This window comes from Anoplopoma fimbria, chromosome 6 (assembly GCF_027596085.1).
Source record: "Anoplopoma fimbria isolate UVic2021 breed Golden Eagle Sablefish chromosome 6, Afim_UVic_2022, whole genome shotgun sequence".
Taxonomy (NCBI): domain Eukaryota; kingdom Metazoa; phylum Chordata; class Actinopteri; order Perciformes; family Anoplopomatidae; genus Anoplopoma; species Anoplopoma fimbria.
Window position 1 is genome coordinate 18997619 of NC_072454.1, and position 27865 is coordinate 19025483.

Sequence of the window (27865 nt, forward strand, 5' to 3'; positions counted from 1 at the left end):
CTCAAGGAGGATCAGAAGAAATGGACAGCATGTGAGTTAAATATGAGTGTCACAGCAAAGGGTCTGAATACTTATGACCATGTGATATTTCAGTTTTTCTTTTTTAATAAATTTGCAAAAATTTCTACATTTCTGTTTTTTTCTGTCAAGATGGGTTGCTGAGTGTACATTAATGCGAAAAAAAATGAACTTTTTCGATTTTAGCAAATGGCTGCAATGAAACAAAGAGTGAAAAATGTAAAGGGGTCTGAATACTTTCCGTACCCACTGTATACAGTGGGGCAAAAAAGTATTTAGTCAGCCACCAATTGTGCAAGTTCTCCCACTTAAAAAGATGAGACGCCTGTAATTTTCATCATAGGTACACTTCAACTATGAGAGACAGAATCCAGGAAATCACATTGTAGGATTTTTAATGAATTAATTGGTAAATTCCTCGGTAAAATAAGTATTTGGTCACCTACAAACAAGCAAGATTTCTGGCTCTCACAGACCTGTAACTTCTTCTTTAAGAGGCTCCTCTGTCCTCCACTCGTTACCTGTATTAATGGCACCTGTTTGAACTTGTTATCAGTATAAAAGACACCTGTCCACAACCTCAAACAGTCACACTCCAAACTCCACTATGGCCAAGACCAAAGAGCTGTCAAAGGACACCAGAAACAAAATTGTAGACCTGCACCAGGCTGGGAAGACTGAATCTGCAATAGGTAAGCAGCTTGGTGTGAAGAAATCAACTGTGGGAGCAATTATTAGAAAATGGAAGACATACAAGACCACTGATAATCTCCCTCGATCTGGGGCTCCACGCAAGATCTCACCCCGTGGGGCCAAAATGATACAAGAACGGTGAACAAAAATCCCAGAACCACACGGGGGGACCTAGTGAATGACCTGCAGAGAGCTGGGACCAAAGTAACAAAGGCTACCATCAGTAACACACTACGCCGCCAGGGACTCAAATCCTGCAGTGCCAGACGTGTCCCCCTGCTTAAGCCAGTACGTGTCCAGGCCCGTCTGAAGTTTGCTAGAGAGCATTTGGATGATCCAGAAGAGGATTGGGAGAATGGGTCAGATGAAACCAAAATAGAACTTTTTGGTTAAAAACTCAACTCGTCGTGTTTGGAGGAGAAAGAATGCCGAGTTGCATCCAAAGAACACCATACCTACTGTGAAGCATGGGGGTGGAAACATCATGCTTTGGGGCTGTTTTTCTGCAAGGGGACCAGGACGACTGATCCGTGTAAAGGAAAGAATGAATGGGGCCATGTATCGTGAGATTTTGAGTGAAAACCTCCTTCCATCAGCAAGGGCATTGAAGATGAAACATGGCTGGGTCTTTCAGCATGACAATGATCCCAAACACACCGCCCGGGCAACGAAGGAGTGGCTTCGTAAGAAGCATTTCAAGGTCCTGGAGTGGCCTAGCCAGTCTCCAGATCTCAACCCCATAGAAAATCTGTGGAGGGAGTTGAAAGTCCGTGTTGCCCAGTGACAGCCCCAAAACATCACTGCTCTAGAGGAGATCTGCATGGAGGAATGGGCCAAAATACCAGCAACAGTGTGTGAAAAGCTTGTGAAGACTTACAGAAAACGTTTGACCTCTGTCATTGCCAACAAAGGGTATATAACAAAGTATTGAGATGAACTTTTGTTATTGACCAAATACTTATTTTCCACCATAATTTGCAAATATATTCTTTAAAAATCAGACAATGTGATTTTCAGGATTTTTTTTTTCTCATTTTGTCTCTTATAGTTTAGGTATACCTATGATGAAAATTACAGGCCTCTCATCTTTTTAAGTGGGAGAACTTGCACAATTGGTGGCTGACTAAATACTTTTTTGCCCCATATATATATATATATATATATATATATATATATATATATATATATATATATATATATATATATATAAATATATATATATATAAATATATATATATAATATAAATATATATATATATATATATATATATAAATAAATAAATAAATAAATAAAATCTGGCAGTGTCAAAAACAAAACATGACGTCACTATAATGAAGCTCGGCCGCAGAGGCTGCTGGGAGAATCTCCTCTGCCGGAGACATTTTGGATTTAAAGGGGCTGAGCTACCCGTCAGACCTAGCTCTCGGTAAGTGATAGCAAACGATATATGTTCACTAACTAATATTATAATTGTGTTAAATATGTGTATTGCTGTGTATTTAAGTGGCATCAGTTTAATCTACTGTAAATACAAACGATCAGCCGTGCGGGTTGAACAGGGTGAACCCGTAACAACCAGCTAACGTTAGGGAGTGGTGACGCTAGCTGGTTAGCTAAAGCTAGCTAGTCGCTAACCGGAGTGCTAACGCTAAATGATCAAAAAGCAATCTTCACTATGAGGTTAGCTAAATGAATGAGTCGAGAACATATGATGACAAATCTAGTGAATGAAAGAACTGGCAAATATAAATGTATTATTTATAAAGAATACTGTAGATGGAGGTAGAAAACCACAGCCCCGTCGAGAACTGCGAAAGTCACAACACAATTAAACTCCGAGTTTAATAATGAGCAGCAAAAAACAACAACAACACACCGTCTAATCTACTGTTCATGTTTTGAGGGACTGCAAATGTTCAGAGCACCATGTGGCTGTGAGCCAAACACGTTTAGGTTGTGCAGAGTCATTAACACAGAGCTGCGACGATGTTGAATCAAATGTAAAGCATTGTGTTCAACACTGCTGACGTTGTTGTTGGACTGTGTGGACAACAGTGTTAAACCGCACAGGTGTCTCCAGGTAGAGCATCGGGCTAACCCTGATGAGTATTAATGTAGAACAGGTATCTCTCTGCATCAGTAGCTAAATTCAGGCATACAGTTTTCAGACCAACCAGTGGTGGGAAAGCAGCCCTCTAGCAGCTGGTGTCAGTGGTGTGGTGGATGACTGGGGACAGTGTCACTTCCCTCCTGGTTGTCCCAGACCATGCCCCACCCTTCTTGCTGGCTGGCTCTCCTTTGTGTCTATCAGTGATGCGATCAGTGTTGTTGGATGGCTGTTTTTGGAGGAAAACAGAGGAAGATGAAGTGATCTAATGGTAATCAGACTTCATCTAGTAGACAGGAAATGCGTCTCTATGGAGATGGCACAGACATCCTCCACTGGCTTGTTGATGCACCCACTGCAGTCTGCCTTTTTCCATTTCCTATGCTGGTGTTTTATTATTATAATACCAACCAGCACCACGCCCTCTCCTGAACGATCTGTTTCCAGTTGCATTTGTGTATTTCCCACTCAGCTTTTCAGTAACACTGAATGACAAACATTTACACTTTTGTCTGAGTTTGCTTGAAATCAAAGCCATGCAATTTTTAAGTAGAAAATAGCTGACTAATAAGCATTTTTATCCTGGCCTAAAGTCAATTAAATTCTATGTGAATCACACTTGGCAGTAGCAAGTGTACATTTTGTGCACACACATAAAGGGTCATTCAGTTGATCCTCTCTTTGGAGATCAGTGTGCAACAGCACAATCAACTGTAGTGCAGTGGTGGTAGGAGGAGAGAGAAAAAAACGGGGTCTGAGTGATGATGATGGTGGGATTATGAAAGGCTTGAGGCTTCTCTGGAGATGAAGAGCAATTACGAGTGGAGCTCTGGAGAGACAAACTCGACAGGTAGATGGGCCCAGATTTCCACTGCTCAGAGGGAAATAAACCAAGTCAATACAGAGTCCACAAAGTTGTTTCTGTAAACACAGAACTGTCTTTTATAGCACTGTACGCTCCTCTTGGGCATTTGTATTGGCTTCTGGGCTGATGTGCTGCGGATTGCTGCAATATAATAGGACCTTTGATCCTGTGCAAGGTTGAGTCATCGAACCTGCCGATGAAATTGCCTTACGGATCTACTTCATCAGAACAATTTCAAAAACAAGTTGTCTATTCAGTTGGTTTTGAATAGATTTGTTTTAGTAAACATTATTTTAATAGTGTTAATAGTATTTACGGTTGTTTTTTTGCTACAAATATTCTTTTATATTGTGGTTCTGTCTGCATGGACATATTTTCTGAGGTGTGTATATATGATCATTACAATCCCCTGCAGGAGCTATCTGAAAATCAGTGTAATATTTTCACACATCTATCGTCTAGTACCTCGAGACAGTAGGTTTTGACCTTGCGGTGTGTTGGGTGCCATCATCCTTGGTGGCATGTGCAACTCTTTTTGTGCCTGTAAATAGTGTCATTGAGTCCATCCCCATTAGACCTATTCCTTTGTTTCTGATGAGTATAGAGGAGCGGAGTCTAGATTAGGACGGCTCCCTCCCCCACCCAACCTGCTCCTCCACACTCCTCTGCTCTCCTCCCGTGGGCGGGGCCGTCTCTCGGTGTGCGCCCTGAGCTGATGTTGGTGTTTCGTTCTGACGGAGCAGTGGGAAGGTCATCGTCATCCCGCGGGCATCTCTCGTCCTCCTCTCCCCACCACCGGCACTCGTCACTCTCATCACTGTCCTGTTTCATTTCCATCGGCCTGTGTTTCTCACTGAAGGTTTCCCTTTTCCATTTAAAGGAGGATCACTTTGGATTAGCACTGCAGTTTTATGATGCACTTTGCCAGCGTGTAGAGCTATTACTGGAGGAGGAGTCGTCATTATTTCATCAGCTTTTCACCGTGCCAAAGTATGAGGCTCTGATCTGCCACTGAAACCGAGGTTAGTTTTCTGGTCCAGCAGGCTGGAACGGTTGAAAACATGCTAGCATTACTGATTATGGATTTCTTTAGCCTTTAGTGGGTTTTGTAATGGATGTTAAGATTCTCTGAGAGTGTAATTTTCTCTTCTTTTTTTTTAATATGTTGTCAGTTGTTCCCCATCATTTTCCTCATGGAAAAAGCCACGACTTCTGAGCTTAGAATAAGTTGTTTCACTATGATGGTCCTATATTTTGTGTCATACCACTCTAATGGTCTTAGATTGCATCCTCATTGTAAAGCTACATTACATAATATATTCCTGTATAGAACTGTTATGCTGCTCATTCTGTACACATGACATCTATTGCATTCTGTCCATCCTGGGAGAAGGATCCCTCCTCTGTCGTTCTCCCATAGGTTTCTTCCTTTTTTCTCCCTGTTAAAGGGGTTTTTTAGGGGAGTTTTTCCTGTGCCGATGTGAGGGAAGGACAGAGGATGTCGCATGTGCACAGATTGTAAAGCCCTCTGAGGCAAATTTGTAATTTGTGATTCTGGGCTATACAAAATAAACTGAATTGAAACTGAATTGAATTCCATCTGTTGTAAAGCACCAATGAGTGTCGGCAGGAAGGTCTGTTAATGCACCAGGTCTTATCTATGTTGCGTATGTGTTGATGTGGTAGGTCATGCAGCTCTGAGGAGAGGGATATGTTGAAATTGTTTCTCCTTTTGTGCTTGGTTTACTTTTTGCTTGTTTTAAGAAGTGAACATTTCTTCTTACCAGCTACCTAACCAGCTGCTGTTGAGCCTTAAATAAGACTTGATCCTGATCATTCCTGTAAGTGATCATGAGGGCATTTACATAAAAGCTCAATGAATATGTGCTGTTATGTAGTGTAATGTGTGTGACTGCATGTTTTTGGTATTGTCCCAAAAGCATTGTAAAGAGTGTCAGCAGTATGAGAAGTCCTATTCTAGGCCTTGTGAATTGTGGAATGCTGTATTTCATTTTAACCTTTGATGCTTTGTCTGTGTGCCACTGCCGCTCCATCCTTGCGTCTCACTTACTCGCTGTCACGTGACTTCGGATTGGAGCGCAAGAGGATAGGAGCTCAACAGCGCCACCCTACCATCAATGTTCACAATGTTTTTTTTTTTTTTTTTTTTTTTTTTTTAGTGCACGTGGTTTGCATGAAAAATGTAAATGTTAAAGATTAATTCAAGGGCGGTCTTTCTAAAGGAAAACAGGCCTGTTGGACTTTATCTCACCTCTTTAAAGACTTGGAACATATTAACTTCAGCTGTGTGAGGAAAACAAAAGTCCTCGATACAGGTATTTGTGTATTTCCTCAAGGCGAAGCAGCTTGTTTCTCCCCTGACTGACATGAAAGCACGTATTCACTTTGTTAACTGTTGTCAGGCCTTTCATCCACATTTGCGTTTAACTGCTGAGACTCGGAGTAACTGTGCAGGGTAATAAGCTGTGTGATCTGTGAATATGCTTGATCTTTTCGAATACAACATTTGATATCTTGTTCAGAGCAGGTAAAAGCTTTGGCGCCAGCCCTTTATCAGGAAGGAAAAGTACTGCAGGCTCCCCTGGCAAAACAAACATCTCCTCATCTGAGATATGGTTTTAAAATCTCTGACCTGCTTTCATTTTTTACTTAGGGCTCACTCCTTTTTGTAGCATCATTTTAGAGCATATGATTCTAAATGCTATATAACTATACTTTTATGAAAGACAGTCATCCCTTTGCCATGCAAATGAGAGTATAGCTTGATTTGTTTGTAGCATTTGAATAGACTTTTATGTAAAGCAGCGAGTCCGTGTTTCTGTCAGGACAGACCGGCCTTTCATTTATCTGTGCTGTGGTCTATTTTTCTTTCTCGTTAGTTCTCCCAAATAAAATTGTTGCTGCTTTTACTGTTGTACATGCTTGCAACCACTGACCATAAACCCTCTGGTGTTTTTTTGGTATACAAAACATGTGCATATACCATTGTGCAACAGTTCTGCACTAATGTATTCCCACCATAAATATGCTAGTTTGATCTTGATGCTTGTTCCTTCACTTCTGTATATATTTTGATGATCTGAAATCTCTTGAAGTGGTTTATAAAGAGTGCATGTCACTATTAATTTATTATGTTTCATTTGAATGTGGTCATTTGATGAGGTTTTCGTTGTCTCTGGGAATTTGCTTTTTTACGGCTCTGCTGTGTCTAACTGTAGAATGGAAGTAAAGAGATGACCGTTTATGAAGTGCATTAGCGTACTAAATTGCAGATGTGAGATGCTTGATATAAATATATAGCACTGCTTCAGCGTTGTAACAGCTTTAAAGAGATGCTATTTGCTTTGCATCGGGCTTACTTCACCCGTCACTCTTGCCTTCTCCACACAGGATCTAAACAGAAAATAATTTATAGGTAAAGAGGAAAATTCAACTTACACTTTTTCCTTCGAACACTATGCATTTTTTGAATTCCTCGATGGATTTAAGTAAGCAGGTTCATGAACCCGATGATGGTAAAGCTTTTAATTGGAGAAAAGGGAAAAACAAAATAAATTCAGGCTTAGAGGTTGTCACCTGACGGCAGATATGCGTATGTCTTCTCTGTATCCTCCCTTATACTCCACAGTGTTATTGTACCTGACACTTTTTTTATTATCTTCTGCACATCCTGAGCCTCCAGCTGGTGGTATAAATGCTACAATGTTATTCTGATTTAAGCTCATTTCCTCAGGCTGACTCACATCCAGCTGATGTTGACTTCAGTAGCTTCTCCTGTGCCCTTATCTACTGTGCATCATGAAATATATTGGCATCATAGATAACGCTCTCCTGACAGAACTCCACTGTGGTTATATCATGGGATGTGCTTTACATCACATGAGGGACCTAATTACTGGATACTAGCAACAGACCATGTTGGATGTGTTGTTTGTGTTTCTGCCAGTGCAAGTGTCAGCTGTAAAACTGAGCCAAAGTCCACCAAAAACACACACAGCTAATTTTTTTGTAAGAGGTCTTGAAGCTAACGAATGATGCTGGTCAGACATTACAACGGCAAAGATTGACTTGTTGGTCGGCACAACATTGAACAAACAAATAACCAATTATCGTTGACATAATCAACAGATGAATCGAATATAATGACAATAATTGTCAGCTGTTAATGATCAGGTCATGATGTCTCAAATAGTTCGATTCTTAACCCAGCAATAAATCGCCATCGCTGAATATTGATGGAAAATCTCTTCACCGGTTTTGCATCCACGTTAATTCCATTCAAATCGACAAGATTTAACATAGCTGTCCTTTTGCCACATTACAAAGCAAATAGCTATTTATTGCTGTTGTTTAGGGCTTTTGTGATCGTCTTCCATTCTCTGTTTTGATAGACAATTGCTGAAATACTAGTAGCAGAGCAGGGAGTGGCTCACTAATGGTGTATATATGTTTCTCTTGGCAGATGGCTCTCAGCTGGTGTTTACCACTGCGAGCCTGCCTCATCTTTAACATGATGTCCTCACGGCTGCTAAAATACAGTGCTCTAGCTCGACGTTGCCCGGACCCCTGTCGGAAGGGCAGGGCCACTTTTTTTGCACTGACATTTGCACAACGTAGCCAGCAGTTACGTGGCTCAGTGAGTCATAGGTTATCTTCAGACTGCTTGGGGAAAATGGCACACGTTCCATGCACTCACCAAAGGGCTGACATTTTCTTCAGAACAAAATATTATTGACACTGGTGGGTTTTTTTCCGTGACTTGACCAGCTGCTTAGCCGTAATACTGAGGCTTCTGTCATGTCATCCTCTCCTCGACTCTTCAGCCAGTCATGCAGCCGGCTAGGCCTCCGTTTGGATAAAGTGCTGGCACCAGAAGTGAGCCACACTGCAGCATCTGTGTGCCCTCTGTTACACTGCAAGCCGCAGCTCCTCTCCCAACTACAGCCTATAATAGCTGCCAAAAACTTAACAGTCTGTCCAACGGAAATAATATGTCCATGTTGCCCTCGGCTATACATAAAGCAGGCACATTACACGTGTCTTTACTCTGTATATGTTCAGTCATGCAACCATCGCGTCCGAGTGATTCACAGGACTTGTTTGGAGCATAGTTTGTGTTTCATTTAACAAACCCTTCTTTGTTTCCGCATCGATCGGCATACATTCTGAGTTTGTCTAATTAAACAGCTCAAAGAAATGCTGACCTATCTCTCTTGTGAAATTTGAATCCGTCATCTCCCCTGCACTGATAAAACATGAGTTCATTTCCCTTTTTATGGCTGTCATGTTGCGAGCGGGTCACGCTACGTACTCATTAGCCCAGCACACAAATGACTGTAGGGTCTGTCTGCATCAAGGGCGGGGCTCTACACTGTCCGACATTGAGATATATAAACCAAGAATGGAGAGTGGCCTCTGTCATATGACAACAGCAGAGAATGCCTCAGTTGGTTTTTAATGTGAAAGATCATTTGAAATTGGAGATACTCTCAGTTCAGTGGAGGAAAAGTGATAGTTGCACTTAATCCAAGCTCTAGGGTTCTGTTTTGTGAATTTCAGTGTTCTACTAGCACAGCTGCAACCTTTGGAAGACCATTATGAAAATGTCCTTGGCAGCTGCCGCTGTTGTTACAGCCGGTTTTCTTTTTCATCAATCCGTACAGGTTTCCCTGAGCTACATAGAAGATGTCCACCATGGTGTATCCACGGGAAGAGAAGCTGGAGAAACTCTCTCAGGAAGAGATCATCTCCAACACCAAGCTGGTGATCCAGGGTCTGGAGGCCCTGAAGAACGAGCACAACTCCATCCTCCACAGCCTCCTGGAGACCATCAAGTGCCTAAAGAAGGACGAAGAGGCCAACCTGGTGCACGAGAAGTCCAACCTGCTCCGCAAGTCAGTGGAGATGATTGAACTGGGCCTGGGAGAAGCACAGGTGAGACAGTGTGGGAGAGGAATGATGACTTAATGAGTTGGATGATATGAGCAACACAGAAATATGTTATGTAAAACAAAGTTGTTTGCAGTTTTTGTATGTCAGAATCGACAGAGAAAAGAGAACATGGTTCACAATGTAGTAAATTTGTGTTTCTGTCTTCTACCTTGTGTGCTTCTGCTTCCTCATTCTATACTCGGCTTGTGTGCTGATCATGATTCATTCGGGAACAGCCCCTGTTAGTTCTCTCCCGCTTCGACGCTGCGAACTCTTTGTCCTTGTTAAATGTCGTTGCTCTTCAATGCTGTCTCCATCCCAGGTGATGATGGCTCTGTCCAACCACCTGAACGCGGTGGAGTCGGAGAAGCAGAAGCTGCGCGCCCAGGTGAGGAGGCTTTGCCAGGAGAACCAGTGGCTGCGGGACGAGCTGGCCAACACCCAGCAGAAGCTGCAGAAGAGCGAGCAGAACGTGGCCCAGCTGGAGGAGGAGAAGAAGCACCTGGAGTTCATGAACCAGCTCAAAAAATATGATGAAGACGTCTCACCCACTGTAAGTACTTTTAAACAATTACAAATGCATCTACAGATTATTACTTAGTCACTTATATATTTTTGTGAGATTGAGTTGGTAAAATTGAGATTTCTTTAATTCCACCATGTTTTATTTATTGGTTAGATTGTTTTTATTGTAACAGGAGTCTTTGAAATATATTGGTCCTCTTAAATGCTGTTTACCAGAAAGCTTAAATTGTCCTGATACAAATTTCATATACTATTTTTAGCTTATGAAGTGAAGTAGAGATGACATGTTGGTTATCATAAACATAATGGTAAATAGTAATACAAATCCTGTGTTCTGAACCGACTTGGAACTATTTTTCTATTTTGAATCTACCTAAAATAACTGATTCAACTATAAAGGGCAGCAAAATGTCAATGATATTTGATACCGGAGGAAATAAAACACAGCCGCATGGTCTTCCTGGAATGAGGCTTTCTGGTCAGATCCTCATTGATCCAATGGTGCATATTCTGACCTTATTCTTAGTCACAAAAAAGGCTCTTATAGCCTGTATCCACTAACTGCTTATTACAGGAAAGTATCCTGCCATTACCCAAAAGGATTATTATTGTTTTTTCACATTTTACAGCTTTTAGCAGGCTTCTGTGTTAAGGTCCATCTGAAATCACTGTTAGTGATAGAACGCTGATGTCACTGCTTACTGCAAGGTTTGATTGGCTTTATTGAAATAACATAAGATCACCACAGAATTAAAACAACTGCCAACGAAGATACCTAACGGTATTCCATGGAATTAAACCAGAGCTAGTGTTGCCATCTTGAAACCAAAACGTATAAAATATACATTTTGATGACATGGTTTCAGATTTTGACTTTTTTTCAGATGAGAACCCAGGAAAAGTGATTGACAGAGCAGATGTGTAGTAGACCAAAACGCAATTTAGCTTCAGTTGGACTTAAATAGAGAATATTTTGATGAATATGGAGTCCAGTTCATCCTTAGAATCCAATGTATCCTGTCATGGTGCTAAAATGTGCTCATGATGACGTGTTGAATGTATTGTTCTAAATGATTTACCACTACCATCGTATATATGTAACTACAGGATAATGGCACATCTCTTCATATCCACCTTTGATCTTTGAATATAAGCTAGTATTTTCTTAAGTGTTTAAAAAGATAAAATCACACAACAGTGTTTCCAGTTTGTTAGAGGATCTGACTGGTGGGTTTCCTTTTTATTCTCTCAGCAGGAGGAGAAGGACCGAGAAACACCGAAGGACTCCCTGGACGACCTCTTCCCAAATGATGAGGAGGAGCACGGCCAAGGAAGTAAGGAAGGCCTTATTCAGCACTTCAGCCCGACAATACGACTTTACTCACATTACATTACAGTCATTTAGCAGACGCTTTTATCCAAAGCGACTTACAATTAGTAGTATATTACATATCATTCACCCATTCACACACTGATGACAGGTGTGTGATGACACACTACCATGCAAGGTGCCACCATCAGACTCTAACTAACGTTCATTCACATCCAGTCCACACCGATGGCAAGCCTTCGGGAGCAACTTGGGGTTAAGTGTCTTGCCCAAGGACACATCGACTGCCGAAGCCGGGTATCGAACCACTGACCCTCTGATTGGAGAACTACCTTGCTCTCCACTACACCACAGCCGCCCCACTCACCCATGAGACTGTACAACCTGATAACATAGCTATTCTACGATAGAGAAGCGGTTCCAAAATGTTATAGTAATCCTGCAGAGAAAACAGCTAATAATTCTTTCTGATCCAAAAGTATTTATAGTATTAGATTTAAACAAATTATCATTACGTTACTAGTGCAGTGCCCGTTTGGAGCAGGCGATTGCTTGGCCAAAGGAAGTACTGCTGCTTGCACCGTTGTCGAGAACCAGTTTAATAAGAACAGACCAATATTTGCTTTATTTACTCCAAGTGTATTAATATTGACTCTGTTTCGTGTCCAGATTGCACCAAATTTAGCAAGGCACGTCCTTAGGTCTCCAGCAATACACCACCCAAGTCTGATGTAGTTTGGATGACAATTCTTCAATTCTTTTTTTTACATAGTGGATAGTCAACAGGGCACTTTCTTCTTTCTGATAAAATGCACAAATCTTATTCAAAGAGCTCTGCGGCAAGGTTGAGTAAATGAACCTGACTATCCAGGAGACTTGGATAATGTTGTGTTTTCCCATTAAATACTAATTAACAAATCCCCATAATCCTATTATTCTTTGAAACCACAGTGCCGTTTGCATGAAATGTAGTTAGCGATATAATCAGGTATGAGTTTGACCTTTTGACCTCCAAGCTGACATTTGCCCCGTGCGTGTGGCCTCTGTACCCCACAGTGCAGCACCAACACAACAGTGCGGCCGTGGCTGCAGCCCAGCAGGGAGGCTACGAGATCCCAGCCCGCCTGAGAACCCTGCACAACCTGGTGATCCAGTACGCCTCCCAGGGCAGGTACGAGGTGGCTGTCCCCCTCTGCAAGCAGGCTTTGGAGGACCTGGAGAAGACTTCTGGACACGACCACCCCGACGTGGCCACCATGCTCAACATCCTGGCCTTGGTCTACAGGTCAGAGATGTCTCCATAAGGGGGCTTTTGCTAGTTCTACTGTTATTTTTCCTGTTTTGCTTGTGTCAAGTTGCCCCCTTTTTTTTTCCTACACATATTTTGTCAAAGAGCAATTAACTTTCAGTCTCATCACTTTGTCCTCTCTCTTCCTCTCACTCGTGCAGGGATCAGAACAAATACAAAGAGGCCGCCCATCTGCTCAACGATGCTCTGTCCATCCGTGAGAAAACCCTGGGCAAAGACCATCCAGCTGTAAGACTCCACTATCGTCATGACAACGATATCTTCATGTGAACATATTAATTTTTAGATAGATCAGATGAGTCATATGGTGTGGGTTCATTATTGCCCGAAGACTAAGGGAGGCAATAACCACAAAGTCTGCTGTATTTGCCGTTCTGCTCAGTCTATATGGAATCTTTTTTCACATTAAAATTGAATATGTGCAGGCTTTAAACTTATCAATCAAAGCTCTTGGAGGTCTGCTCATACATCCAGCATGAACCAAACCACAAAACCCTTGCAGTCAGAATACAACAACAAATGGGGGAAAAAACATCCAAATATGCTACCTATTTCTTGCCTTTGCGAACAGATTTGTATGAATCGATTTACACTGTGGCACCAAAACACTTTGTAAAGCCTGAAGGGAGCTCTTAAAGCCCAGTGCTAGTCGCTGCAGCTCTGCGGGGTTTTCAATTTGCCTCATATTGTAACTCTTGTCACTCAGTCTGATCCTCGATACAGAATAATGAGACACAACGACGGGGTACAATCCTGTGTAATCCAGGTGGCTTTGAGCTCTTTGGAAACATAAAAAAAAAACCATGTTTTGGACTGTGACAAGTCATTCAACAGCAGTAAATTAAATAATGTTATTGTGAAGATAAACTGGCCTTTATTAGGTTTTCTTTCTCTCTCTGAATGTCCAGGTCGCTGCAACACTGAACAACTTGGCTGTGCTGTATGGAAAGAGAGGGAAGTACAAGGAGGCGGAGCCTCTGTGTAAGAGGGCTCTGGAGATCAGAGAAAAGGTAGGCCACATCCCTTGAATACACCAGCAGAGCCGTCCACAGCAGTGCTATCCAGGCCTCATCTCAAGGCTCAACCAGTGAACAATTAGCTCATTGTCGTTCGTAATTAACAGAGATAATATTTCTAAAATGTCATTGGAGCTATTTTAACACCAGCGACTATAAATAGTGTAAAGAGCAAATTATTTTCTTACATTTTCTGGGAAGTTTCCGCTGGAGGCCAATTACCGTGTTAAAGGAGTTTAATTGAGAACACGGCTGAAATTGGATAGCAGGCGTTGGGGAGCGAGGCAGGAGATAGAAAGGAGACACAAAAGAGCCCAGAAGGGTACTAAGAGGTCTCTATTCTGTATCCTCTATTGATCAGCCAGCCTTTTATTAGATCTCCTGAGTGTCTGCAGCAGGCAGATGTGCTTCCCGGTGACAGCAGCGAGAGGCACAGGAGGGAGAGATGCATGCAGAAAGCCGAAGGCACCGAGTCAGGGACACGAACACGAACTGAGAACATTTGCTTCCTGTTTTCCCCTCAGGTCCTGGGGAAGGACCACCCTGATGTGGCCAAACAGCTGAACAACCTGGCTCTGCTTTGCCAGAACCAGGGCAAGTATGAGGAGGTGGAGTACTACTACTCCCGTGCCCTGGAGATCTACGAGAGCAGGCTGGGCCCAGATGATGCCAATGTGGCCAAAACCAAGAATAACCTGGTGAGAGACAAGTTGCCACTAACGCATTAGATTTTATTGTGCCTCCCTATTAGTTCTATACAATTATTTTTATTTGAACAAGAATTACGGTCTCTATTGAGCTGTGAATGTACCAAGGTAAACACGGGCAGAGCATAGTTTTCTTGTATCAGAATCACTCGTTTGTTCTGTAAGCCAGAGTTTGGTCTTTACGGAGGCCATCAGCATGAAAACATTTAACTGCTTTATGCCTGAAAAGCTTGAAATGTCGTTTCAAACTTCATGGTATTCAACTGATGTTTTTCAGCTTTACGCTGTCCTTGACTTGACACAAAGGAGCACACATGCATGAAGCTGAATGTAATGTTATTTCACTCTTTCACCTCATCTTCAAAGGTGTATATGAAGCATCTTCTAACTAATCACTTTTTAGCATTGCTGATAGGGTACAAAGCCACTAGTCCTTTGTATGCTTCCTGCTCCGGTCCTGTCTCTGATGATGGAGAAGCAGTATGGAGACAGTTAGGGAGTCAATGTGGTGCCATATCATTTTTCAGGAGAAATAGAAAACCCACTGCTCCTACTGTTTCAGGGGTCACACTGTGAGTCAATTGGCCCATTTGATCCAACGCTAAAATGTGCTTTGTCTTCTCTTTTTTTTTTTTTTTTCTTCAGGCGTCCTGCTATCTCAAACAGGGGAAATACAAGGAGGCTGAGATTCTGTACAAAGAGATTCTGACTCGTGCTCATGAGAAAGAGTTTGGATCTGTTGATGGTAAGGCCTCGTAGTGTAGCTTACAGACTATGGCAGCACATGTTTCAAAGGTTATTTCCATATTGCTGCGTTGGATAACTTTTTTTCAATCAGCCTAGAAACACAATAAATACAAATTAATCCAGAGATAAATGGTGGTGGGGTCACATCAAACTTTCCCTCGTAGTACACAGATTAGATTTTTTTTTTTCCGTCTTTCTTCCACCATTGTCTTATGTTCCATCTACTGTTTGTCTCACATCAGCGAGCAGAGTGATTGATGGACAGATGTTTAAAAAGTGGACCATGTTCTAAGCAGGGTGCCAACCTTCGCCATTCGGAGGACACAGAGACCCTAAGCAAACTATTTAAAGAATAAAGAGTTTACTTGTCTGAAATATCTTGCAATTTTCTTCTCTTTTTAATTTAAGTTGAGCTTTTTGCTGGCTTTTCCTCCAGGGATTAGATTGACTGCTTTTGAAAAAGGAATGAAAGGGACTCCACACAAAGCACTGCCAAAGCATCTCACATTTTTCTGAGAGGTTTATTTTTTTCATGTCACTTAACTTGACAATAGCTCTCAGATATTTTTGAAAAGCTGTTTGGAGAGTTGAAGGTTAAGAGAAGCAGCAGAGCGTCATTAAGCAGCAACAGTTTGTGTTCCTGGGAATGAAAAAGAAACCCAACAATGGCTTCTATTTTATCACAAGCAGACGAAAATGCTGTTAAATATCTTGTATTTTGAGTTATAAGTGCTCTGTTTACTTGTTTCAAGCGCATATTTAATTAATCTAATGCATGAATGAATAAGTACTAATGGTTACTTGTAAATGTTCATAGTATCAGAAAATGGTGTGTATCATTGTTTATATAGCATCACCAGTATCACCTTTTTCAATTTGCAAAGGTTTTTGTTTACAACAAGACCATTTAATGGTGCTTAGTGTTTTTTTGTATTGACATCTAGTGACCCCATTTCTTTATTTATTTGGATAAGAATCTAAAATATTTAGAAATTAGATTCAAAACAAAGTACTACAAGTACTGCTAAATGAGCTCAAGAACACATTTTATGAATCAAGCCTTATGACTTACTCTTTAACAGTATCTTATTCAATATTTAAACTCCAGGTTGAAATTATAAAACAGTTTGAGCCAGATCTCAGGATTCACCAGCCTCTTCTTGTATTTTAGTAGCCAAATACATAGAAACAACCCAAACAAGATTGACTCACTATCGAGACACAACAATAATTGACAGATTAGCAGACAAACTGTAGCACTGAGGGCCTGATTTCACCCTCCTGGTCTGTAGGATTATTATAGCAACCTCAGCCTGCATCATCAGTATTTCCCGTTGGATTCAATAAATCACCCTGAGGTCAATCTGTTAAGCTGTTTTCTAGTCCTGTTGTGCTGTTTGTAGACCACCTCTCCTGTCTGTTTGTCTGCAGCTGAAAACAAGCCCATCTGGATGCATGCAGAGGAGAGAGAGGAGATGAGCAAGGTGAGGGCATTGTGCAGTCAACCTCATGTCCTTCTGAACAAAAGCAGGGCAATTATTATAAGCGGTGCAAATTACAAAGATTTATATGTTTATTTAGTTTCTTACAAAGTCAATTTCCTTCACACACACACACATACACACAATATAAGCCCAAGTAGGCAGATGATATTTATATGTAAACACAGAAAATATCCTGCTGATCAAGTTTAATCCACCACTTCCCTTCACGCTCTATTCTCTTCCTCCTCTCCCTTATTTACTTCCAGGGCAAACACAGAGACAACACTCCATACGGCGAGTACGGAGGCTGGTACAAGGCCTGCAAAGTCAACAGGTGAGGCAGAGCGTGATAAACCTGTTTTTACAACTTGGTCATAAATAAAGACACTTTAGTTTAATTATTATTCTAATGTGTGAAGTCTCAATATATTGTAGTGTGTCTTTGCCTTTATTTTTTGGGATTGTGATTAAATCAGCTTTATTTACTTCATCTTTGAGTGTTTTTAGCTTTTTTTCTGTGATCAAATTGTTCCTCAAATGACCTTCAGGTAAATATCGCTTTGCTTGCCTCTTTGTGCAGCCCCACAGTGAACACCACCCTGAGGAACCTGGGGGCCCTGTACCGCCGACAGGGCAAGCTTGAGGCTGCCGAGACCCTGGAAGAGTGCGCCGTGAGGTCTCGCAAGCAGGTCAGCAGCATTTTCTATATATTTCTTTTTTTAATTGAAAAAGCCCCTTTCTGCATGCGGATAACTTATCAGTTCCTGTCTTTGTAAAATCTTAAATATGTCCCCAAAATCTCATTATATTTCTTTCCCCTTTCTCTACAATGCTATGGATCCAGAGCAACACAGTAAGTGCTTTGTGTCTAACTGATAGCCCCCCCCCCCCCCCCACCCCCCACCCCCACTATAGAGCCTCCACCTCTCTCCCCTAACATCACTCCCATCTCACAAACATTTAAAATGTCCCCTTGTCTCTGCGATGCCGCTGTCACAGTGCCGTGAATGCATCAAAAGAGACAGAAAAACATTAAGTCCCCTTTAATACCTCCATGTAACTTTACACTCTCACCCTTACCGACGAGCTAACCCCTACCTACAACGGTAAATCTAATAACTGGCCAACTGTTTTGTTTGTGTGTCGTACCTGTGTGTCATTCTCATCAGGGCATCGACCCCATCCACCAGACACGTGTGGTGGAGATCCTGAAGGATACAGACGGCGACAGGCGGAGGAGCAGGGACAGCCTGAGCAGCGTTAAGTATGAGAGCGGCTCCGAGACCGGCGAGGAAGTGAGTATGGGCGTGGAGTGGAACGGGGTGAGTACAAATCCACTATAGTAGAGTCAACACGGCCGGTGACCTCACCGGAAGAACAAGGTGGCGTCAGCGATGACACCTGGTGAGAGTGTGGACTGGTACAGAGCGATGACTCTTTTGTGACTTGAAAGGGGAGAGAAAAAAAGGACTCTCGTCTTTGAGATCAGCGATATGTTTTTAGTTTTTAAATGATCAGAGCCAGTCAGGAAGCTCTCTCCTCACTGTGGTCAAACTGCACAAAAGCACAAATGACTCATTCCTTCAGGCCCTATTTTATGATGTCGATGTTGCACATCATCATAACTTGAATATAAGTGGCATTATTTATGAGATTTATTATTTATATAAAAGGCCAAGTTGTCCAATCTGCTTTTTCACAAAATGATTTGAAGGCACACCTTTAACAAAAAAAAGAGAATCAGTGAAATAGTTGCTCATTCCCAGTTCTTTGTGTTGCACTCGCTCAATGACCTGCACCTGTACCAGTCCATCAACACCTTGCAGATGTGTGTTGTTCTTCTCATGAGGTCAACCTGGAATTTCTTTTTTTTTATTTTTTACAAAATATAACGCTGATTGAGTGTCTCGGCATGCTGACCTGTAGTTTTTGACAGCATCTGAGTTTGTTTTTTGTTGTTGTCCATTGCTTGAAAACCAAGTTCCAGTGTCTCGTTTTAATAAGTGAATGTCATGCTGGCAATGCTTCTGCACAAGTGGAGCGGAAACCAAAAAAGAAAAAAAAAGGCACAAGCTCATTCTGTGGCTCCCTGGCAACATATGAAATATTTATTTTCTTTTGTAGGATGTCTCTTTTTTTTAGAATATTAAACACAGGGTTCCCAATATCCTCGATGCTCATCCCTCTGCACAGTAATCCCGGCGGATGATATGTAACTCATCCTGCTGTTTTATTGTCTCATTTAAATGTCCAGGCTGTCTGTGACTGAACAATGTTACGTTAGTTTAATTCCAGCGCGGGGCTTTTGTTTCTGCACAGTGTTTCCCATTGGACTTTGTCACCCCTGTCCTCACTGTTAAAGAGGCCGGTGTTTAAAACATGATTTTCAATGGAGCAGTGCATGCAGTTAAATAAACACTGCTAGAGCTGTGTCCCAGCTGGAAGCAGCCCTCTGGTGAGGCTTACATAAAAAGCAGAGATGCCTCGTCTGAGCCTGTGCCTTTCCGCTCGCTTGAACGCAGCCACGCCCTTCACCGCACACAACCCAGTCCAAAACATGCATGTAGCAAACGCCAGCCTGCTGGGCTCAACCCTTAACATGCACACTAATGGACCATGTGTGTTCACTGTGTTTTTCACATGGTTGATAAATGTCTGTTAACCTCTCTGAGTAACCTTAAGTAGAAAGGTGGGGTTTTGTTTGTTTGTTTGCTGGCTGTTGTTGTGGGAATGTGAATGCTTCTCTACACACACACACACACACACACACGCACGCACACATGTTCATATGCATAACACAGCTACTCAAAACTGCTTCACTCCAGCAAATGCAACGGCATCTAATTCATCCGAGTGTGCACCTGTTTGTGTTTGAGACATGTGACGGCATGCAGAGGGCCGCTGGGTGCGTGCTAGCATTTCATTATCCCCGTCACGACCATCGCAGTAGAAAATTAAATGTGCACAGTCCAAACAGAAAATCTACTCGCATCATTCTCATTCATGTTTCTGAAAGCTAATTTGTCTAAAACAACATTTCGCGCTTTCGACTAAAAGATTGCTTAAGAAAGTCCATCAATCCATTCATTTGTCAAAGCTGCAAACATGTGTAACTACAACTGTTTGTGTTGAAGGAATTAGGCTTGTAAAGTCCTGTCTGCTTGTGTGTAGATGTTTGATGAGTGGTGATGTTTTTATTTTTTGATGCGTGCTCGTCAGAACTATCATTCCCCTACTGCATAGCTTTGCCCAAACATGTCTTCCCTCTGCTCTCAGAGAGTCACTGAGGCTATGGGAGGGGTCCACACGCTCATACAGCTGATCCTGACACAGCACTTCAGAATGCAAATAAATACCTGCTGTTTTATTTATTTGGATCGGACTAACTTTAGTGCCACTTTACAAAAAGGAAGTAACGCAGAGGAGATGACAGCGATTTGTAAATTCGTGGTTGTGTTCAGGTTAATTGCTAGTATGTATGTGCGCGTGTCTTTTATGCATGATGCGATTTACAAAGTATGTTTGTCTGCTCTTGCTTTCCGGCTCTCGCCTCGACGCTTCAATGTGCTGCCTGTTTGTTCGCATGTCGTCCAGATGTCATCCTTTTCCTTTTTCTGCTTGTCACTAACCCACATTCCTTAATGATTACTCATGCCATGACAACCAATCAGCCTGTCAATCAAATTTCCTCTTTCATGCTCAGTGGATTGTACTCTCCCTCTTGAACTCTCATTCTACACAATATTGCTTGGGTGGGTTGGTACAGTGACATAACAGATAGGCTAGATATTTAGTTTATTGCTCATTAAGGTAAAGGAACACAGTGCAAGCAGTGGCTAGAAATAAGATACTGTTTTCATCTTTTGCCAGATATAAATAGAGCTTTAGGGAATTTATATCACTATTTTGTCTGAGGTGAATTCAAAATGCTGTTCATGAAGATGATGATCAGCGTAATGGCTCCATCAGTATGCGTCTCTCAGTGCTGATGCTTGCAGATGTCCCACGTCTGCAGTGCACAGTCACTGGCCGGGTGCAGTGTGCCAAGTCCAGGCTTCCCGGTACCCAGAGAGGAAAGGGAAAAAAACAGCTGAGTCACGGTGACGGCATCCACCAACCTACTGCATCGCTGACCTGCTTACTGTAGTGCGGCTCCTGAGACAGCTGTTATGTTTCAAAGAGAAGTACAGCTCCTGTGCTGCTAGATCATTTTGGTTAGTGGATGCTGTCTCAACTGGGGTTCATAAAAAAAAAACTGCAGTTAAGACAGCGAACTTTGGTGCAGGTTAGATATTTCTACAATGTCAGACTAGTGCAGCTAAATGTAGAAAAAAAGGGATGAAGCTCAGAGTTACCAGTGTGTAGGTGTCTAGCGTAGGAAGCCCAACCCAGAGCTTTTAATCTTACAATGTGTGCCGTTTTTGTCTGTTTCTCTCTCTTTTTCTCTTTTATCAGGCCTAAGCCATCAAGATTATTCCTCCATCCTTCTCTCCTTACCCGACACAATAGCAAAAAGGATGCGTGTTGTCGTTCCCTCTGGCCTTCTCTGTCCCAACAAAAAACCAACAGCTCCTCCACCATTCCCGGTGCCCCCCTCCGGCAGAGACTCAGAAAGCCTCCTCCCTGGCTGTCATCTCTGTCCCCCCCCTCTCCGTTCACCTGACAACTGCTGGGACGTTTGGTCTTCTCATCTCTGCTCTCTCTCTCTCTCTCTCCCCCCCCCCTCTCTTCCTTTCACTCTCTCTATCCTTTCCTCTCACTAACTCTGTGTCGTCCACCGTGTCAGAAATCGTTGCTTCAACCTTCTCTCTCACTTAACAAAAAAAAAAAAGAAGTAATTGTGTGTGTGAAATCTTTTCCCTGTGAGGAAGCCACTCGCCCATTTTTTCCTCTCTCCAAACACCACATTGTAATTTTTCATAGGTGCACTGTAGATTCCATAGGCTAGATAAGAGGAGCAGGAATGTCATTTATTGGAAGAAGGCAAAAGATTTTGGGGATCAGTGTCACCTTTGAGAGCAGCCCCGGCTCCAGGCATCACACCAACCCACAGTCAGATAAAAGGTTACATTCACTATAGAGTCCATATATTGCAAAATGATTCATTTTAAAAGCTGCTCTGCATTGGTCTCACTGTGAATTTGTTTGCAGTCTGTTTCTAAAACTCTTGAAAGTTGACCTTGAAGCTAGCTTCCGACTTGGTGCCTGTATTTAGCCGTAACAGTATCTTATGTTTTTTTTTTTTTTAAAGAAAGCTATTTCTTTTGTCGTTGTTTGTGTTTTTATGTTTTTAACCATCTTAACAATAATGAGATCACTTGCCTAAACAGTTTGGAAATAACGGTACTGTATAGTTTCACATGCAAATTTTAAAACCTGTCATTTCTTTTTGACTTGGAAATGAGAAGGGAGCATTGCCATTTTTGTTTTTATAGATATATTTCCTTTTTCATTTAAATTTTGTATCATTTTGTTTACATTTTTTTTTTTTTTTTTTTTAAATGTCTTTTATTTTTTTTGTGGCTGAATATTAAGGCAGCAGATTGTTAACGAATGCAGGAGTGTGGCCGGTTGTGAAAGACCAGAAGAGCCGACATTAGTTGACAGCAAATTGGTCAGATCACAGCAAGTACTTGTTGCCATGGTAATTTATTTTTCAAGTCGCTCTTACTGGCATCAGTGTCCTTGGTTTTGATGGAGTATTCACACACAGGCTCTACGCCGGTACAATACAATACAATACACAGTGGCTTGCATTTACAAAGGGAACTAGCAACATTGGCTGATGCTTTGTAGCCAATGAGACAGCAGAGACCAACCGGAGCATCTAGCACAGATACTGGCCACCTGAGAGATTGCTAAATAATAGTATATTTCAAAATAAAAGGGCGTGAATGCCCAGATTTTGCCTTTTTATTTGTTGGTGCAGGAGTAGAAGCTAGTGTTATTATTCAATGGAAGCGTGGATTCCACAGTAGTGTTAGTGTGTATTTGTGTATGTTTTTGGTGGTACAGTCGCAGTGCCCGATCTGGCTATGGATACTGTATTTTGAACACAAAGCTTAATGGAGTGTGTTGCCTTTTTTCTTACACAGTTGTTTGCAAGTCAACATTGTCACTTTGGTGAATCATGTTTTTAAGACACCCAAAAGTACAAGTGCGAGTGTTTCCTCAAGATCAACATGTAATTTCAGATGTTTAACTAACTGAATGTAAAATGACTTTAACATCTTTAAAGTGTAATTGTAGGCTGTATTTATAGATTGGACAAGTGCATTCACTATCCGGCTTTTCAGTATGCTACTTGCCTTGATTCTTCATTCCTTCCAATGAGTACACCTATACTTCTAATGCAACTCTGAACAAAAGAATTGACTGTGTACATCACATAATTATGACAATATTGTTGTGTTAGTGGAATGCTTATTTATTGAACTTGTCTATTCTCAACATATATAGTGTGACTTCAGTTCCCTTAAGTGGAAGAACATAAATGGTAAGGTCTATAAGCACTATCTTAGTAAGTAGGACTGCATTATATTTACCATTCTGCATTGTGAAGATTATTGCATCAACACTTGTTGGTATTCTCAAATAAAGTTTTTCATTTGTGGAGTTTGGTCTTTTTCTCTGGATCGGATGGAGACGTTGGTATTAATGTGTCATCAGGGGAAACGGAGATTCTTTTAGGGTTTCATCTCTGGTGGCAGCTGCAGAAACATTGAAATGATCTGATTGAACCAACAGTGCCCCCTGCTGGTCATAAGCACATATTGCATCATGACGATCACACCTCAAACACTACTCATACAGTTTTTAGTTGTGTCTCACCAAAGCCAGACGACGGTACACGTACTGTGTTCACAATAAAAGCACACATTATGCAGCACAGTTGGTGTGTTTACAAGCAGAAGACTAAACTAAAAATGAATGGATGGATGGATAAATTACTATACACTGAAAAATAACAAAAGGAGCTTTGAACGTTATTGTTTTCATTATCTGTTGATTTCTGAATACATTTACTAAACATTCCTTCTATAAATAGTCAGAATATAGTTACAAAAAGGTGACGTTGTTTATATTGCCGGTTTTGTCCAGCCAACTGACCCAAACCCAAATATATCCTCGCTGTCACAAAATTCAAAGAAATGCAGATCTAAGATGCTGGAAACAGTCATGTATGACATTTATGCTTTCAATAAAATACATGCACAATTATTCTATCATGAGAATAGTTGCTGATTACCTTTCAATAATCAATGAAGCTCTCACTACTGCAGATTAAATATAACCCACCGCACCATCATTTGACCACAATGAGACCAATCACACGAGGGACATTGCTTGATGGATGTGCAAACAGAAATTACTACAGTTGATTCTAATGGTGTCATTCTTTTCAAAAAATTACCAGAAAATGAAATGCTGCTATTGATGCCTGTTATTAATATTGCACACATTCATAAATCTAAATAAGTACTTCTGTATCTCATGAATTGCTCTTTAAATAATTTCATATGAGAACTCACTTCTTCATGCTGTTTGGCTGCGACCAGCCATTCGTAACAGGACTGGCCTACACACATCACCCAATGCAAAGCACAAACAGAAGATAAAGATGTATGTCTGAGTTCTTGTCCTCACGTCCTCTGTGTGGACTAGACTTATTGATGGTTGTGTGTGTCTGCAGGACGGCAGCGGAGCCCTCCAGCGCAGCGGCTCCCTGGGGAAGCTCAGGGAGGTTTTCCGCCGCAGCAGCGAGATGCTGGTGAAGAAATTGCAGGGCAACGGACCGCCTGAACCTCGCAACACCAAGTAAGAACGGAAGAAAGTCCTCCGTTATGATGGATGGGAGACATTTAAAGCAAATTCTTCTTCTTTAAGTAGTAAAGTGTGTATATGGGAAGCAGGTAGATTCATGCTAGTTTGGAATTTAACTCCCCAGCTCTATGAGTTATTATTTTCTACCGGTGCCCTGATCTGAGATACTTTATGAACATTATTGTCTTACTATTTGTTCAACAGCATGAAGCGAGCTGCTTCCTTGAACTACCTGAACAAAACCAGCGATGACCCGTTCCAGGTGAGCAACACTTTAAGTCTTTTGAACTGTATTCAGTTTGGGCTATATTATCTGAAGTGTTTTAACATTCATATCATTCCCCCTTCTGGTGTTTTTAAATGTGTCGTGTCCTCTTCTGTTTCTCTTTCAGACTCGGCCACGCACTAGCTTCAGGGAGAGCCGGGGCCTGAGCTCCAGCACCGTGGATCTCTACTCTGGAAACTGAGCGGCGGGTCGTCGGACAGCTGATCTGTTCAAGGACCCAAAGAGGCTCCTTCCTTTTGGCTCGTCCTCTGAGCCGTAATGATTCACCATCGGCACTACCAGACGGCCTCCACACACACACACACACACACACACACACACACACACACACACACCCTTCCTCTGCCTGTCAGCATCCAACCCAAAGACCCGTTTTCTCCAACATTCAGACCCAAAGACATTTTCAGTCATCAAAGTAGTTTTTAAATCCAGGTTGTTGCGTTTTTGTAGCGACAGATTGCTGTAATCTTCCCTCATTGTGTTCCTTACTTTGGTGTCGCCTCAGTTCCCCCTAAATGTGGCCACGACAACAAACCTCATCTCTCCCTTTTATTCATAATCACTGTGACTATGCACTTTGGCTGCATCTGTTGCCATATTATCGCCTGTTCTGGTATATTTTTCCTTATTTTATTTTATTTTTTGATTTGAGATTTCTGTGTTCCTTTTAATGTCCCGTGTCTTCTTGTGCCATTCATTGGTTTATTAGTGCAAATTAGAAATAAAATGTCTATCTTCTACAAAAATAGAAATCTAGTAAATAGGTTGGTTGGTTTTGAAATGACATAATGTAAAATTGACACGATTACACTGTTTAAAGAAATATATTTTTATCTCCATTTTAATGATTGTGCCTATTGAGATTTATTTGTAATGTGAGGTGTTGGTTAAAGCTTTGGGAAACAGGGTGACATTGAGTCATGTGGCTTGTTAGGGGTTAACTTTTTGTTCATAAAAAGTTTTGGAAAATTTTTCAGAAATTGAAACGGCTGCTGCTTCAACCTCTATAGCTTTGAGATCCAAGTGTGTTTTTCTACACTGAAGAGAAATCAGTGATGGTCAGAGAGTACTGATAAACACAACCATGCAAATGTTTGACTTTTTAGACTGTATATATTTAAAAAAAATAAATAAAAAAGAAGCAGATGAGGCTAAACTGGGTCGCTTAATTAATCCCAGTCATCCTGAATGTTCTCTGGTGCCATGCAGGACTCACCTGCAGGCCGGCCGTTTCCTCGTGTTTCTGTCGACCTCTGCAGGTTTGAGCTGCCAACTTTGAGCATGTCGTCTTATAATGCTGTTTACAGTGATTCGAATGTGTGATAGGCGTCTAGATATGTGATAAATATAGGTTTTTGCACAATCCTCAGATGGGTGTCTTCTGTCTTTGATTGCATTTTTTTAGTAAAGCTCAAAACAACTGGAATGTCTTGTAATTATTATTATTTTTTTGATTGAAATGTTATTCCTCTCATCATTTGTAATAAATGTATACAATAGATTCTGATCGTAAGTTAACAAATCATCAGGAGTTCGTCAGAAAATTAATGGGTATAAAAATCGAGTGTCATTGTTGGTTGAATGTGCATCTGTTTGGATCTGATCAATCCCATATGTCATGAGTAATGTCTGATAGCAAATAAAAACCACTTTCTGAACTTGATTCAGAAATAAAAAAAACCTACAATTTTCTATTAATATTTCTGTTTTTTTGTAATTCATTCTTGTATGAGATTGTAAATGGCTGATATGTTTCTTGTTTGAAAACCCTGCTGATCTCAGCTGATCTCATTGGCTTAAAAAATACTTGTCATGACCAATGAAATGTCTTGCCCTGTCCTTAACCCTTCAAATTATAACGCAGTAAATTCCATCCACCAAGTAAGATCTTTAACATCAGAGTCTAAGTAAGTGTGGGAACCCTGATTCCTTGCCAAGATGTGATACGTCTCCCAGAGTTTTCCCTCCTCTTTGGTAGAAGTCAGCCCGGGGTTTCTCTGCTCTCTGGTAATCTCTCAGTATGCCAGTGCTTTAATGTTGGAGCCTCAACCCTTAACCGACCCAAAGACGGTTTTGTTCTCCAGAGAACTGTCAGACTATTTCACCCAGTAGAGAGTTGACGCCATTATCTCAAGAACTTATACTCCCCGTTAAAGATTTTTTGTATGTCATCTTTTTGAATACTATTTTCACAACTCTGCCTCCTCCCATTCACTGCAGCCCCGTCCTAACAGCAGTGACACTGGGTCGACCTTCTATTCCTTAATCTTGGTTGACTGACTGCATGTTCCTGTCAGCCATCTAGGGGCCAGCTGGACCTGCAACATGGCACCAGTCCCACACACAGTACTACCAGTGGTGCCAACAGGGGACGTCCCCTCCTGGTGAGAGAGTGATGGACTTGCATGTGCAGGATGTTTGTGCAATTTATTACCTTATTGCTTTGCAGCTCATTGAGATATGATGGCTTCAACATACCTGAAGGAGTTATAGAGCAAACTAAAATAGAGGCATTATACAAAGAGAATCATAGATAAGGACATTTACATAAAAATATACATTAAACATAATGAATAATAACAAAACTAATTTGATATATTGTAATATTTTGGCATGAAATAATTAAAGTCAATGTGAACTCATATTTTTTTTACATTAGGAGCTATTCGTTAAATATTGCAATGAATCTGCATGCAACAAGATTCTTCTTTTTTTTTTAATCTTTCATATCTTTAATTTAATCTTCATTACATAAATTCATGCTGGACTTGCTCTTTTGATAATTGTTAATTATTTGCATGATATGAAAGTGTTCTGCCCACGTGCAGTTGAGCTAAACAGTGATCAGGTTGAACCAGGGGGTCGCAGTGTTGTATGCCTTATCCCAGGTTGGATACTGGCACCGGAAGCTGCACAAAGTACGCGACAAGAGATACACACATTGATACAGGATGTTTTAATGTTTACATTTAAAAATAAAATCATCTTTTTCGTGTGTACG

General features: G+C 41.3%; 1 protein-coding gene across 5 annotated transcripts; it reads left to right on the forward strand.

The window, feature by feature from the left end:
- Positions 1-15: 15 nt before the first annotated feature.
- klc1b (kinesin light chain 1b) lies at positions 16-26537 on the forward strand. 5 transcript variants are annotated; one of them, XM_054600856.1, is made up of 16 exons: positions 16-31; positions 9369-9639; positions 9959-10189; positions 11414-11495; positions 12548-12776; positions 12941-13028; positions 13709-13810; positions 14341-14514; positions 15169-15268; positions 16702-16754; positions 17021-17088; positions 17335-17443; positions 17924-18076; positions 24448-24572; positions 24783-24840; positions 24971-26537. In XM_054600856.1, exons 2-16 carry the CDS (start codon positions 9391-9393, stop codon positions 25043-25045), a joined length of 1896 nt encoding a protein of 631 aa, XP_054456831.1. In that variant the 5' UTR covers positions 16-31; positions 9369-9390; the 3' UTR covers positions 25046-26537. The 5 variants fall into 5 exon arrangements, with proteins under 5 accessions (XP_054456831.1, XP_054456830.1, XP_054456832.1 ...); XM_054600855.1 differs by lacking the exon at positions 16-31 and adding an exon at positions 2080-2138; XM_054600857.1 differs by lacking the exon at positions 16-31 and adding an exon at positions 2080-2138 and having other exon boundaries at positions 11417-11495.
- The last annotated feature ends 1328 nt before the right edge of the window (positions 26538-27865 follow it).

Excerpts from the sequence above, each read along its gene's own strand:
- klc1b (XM_054600856.1), top strand. The coding sequence starts at position 9,391 with ATGTCCACCATGGTGTATCCACGGGAAGAGAAGCTGGAGAAACTCTCT. Across the intron at positions 13,811-14,340 it reads CTCTGGAGATCAGAGAAAAG|GTCCTGGGGAAGGACCACCC; the intron begins GTAGGCCACATC and ends TTTTCCCCTCAG. Across the intron at positions 16,755-17,020 it reads AGAGAGAGGAGATGAGCAAG|GGCAAACACAGAGACAACAC; the intron begins GTGAGGGCATTG and ends ATTTACTTCCAG.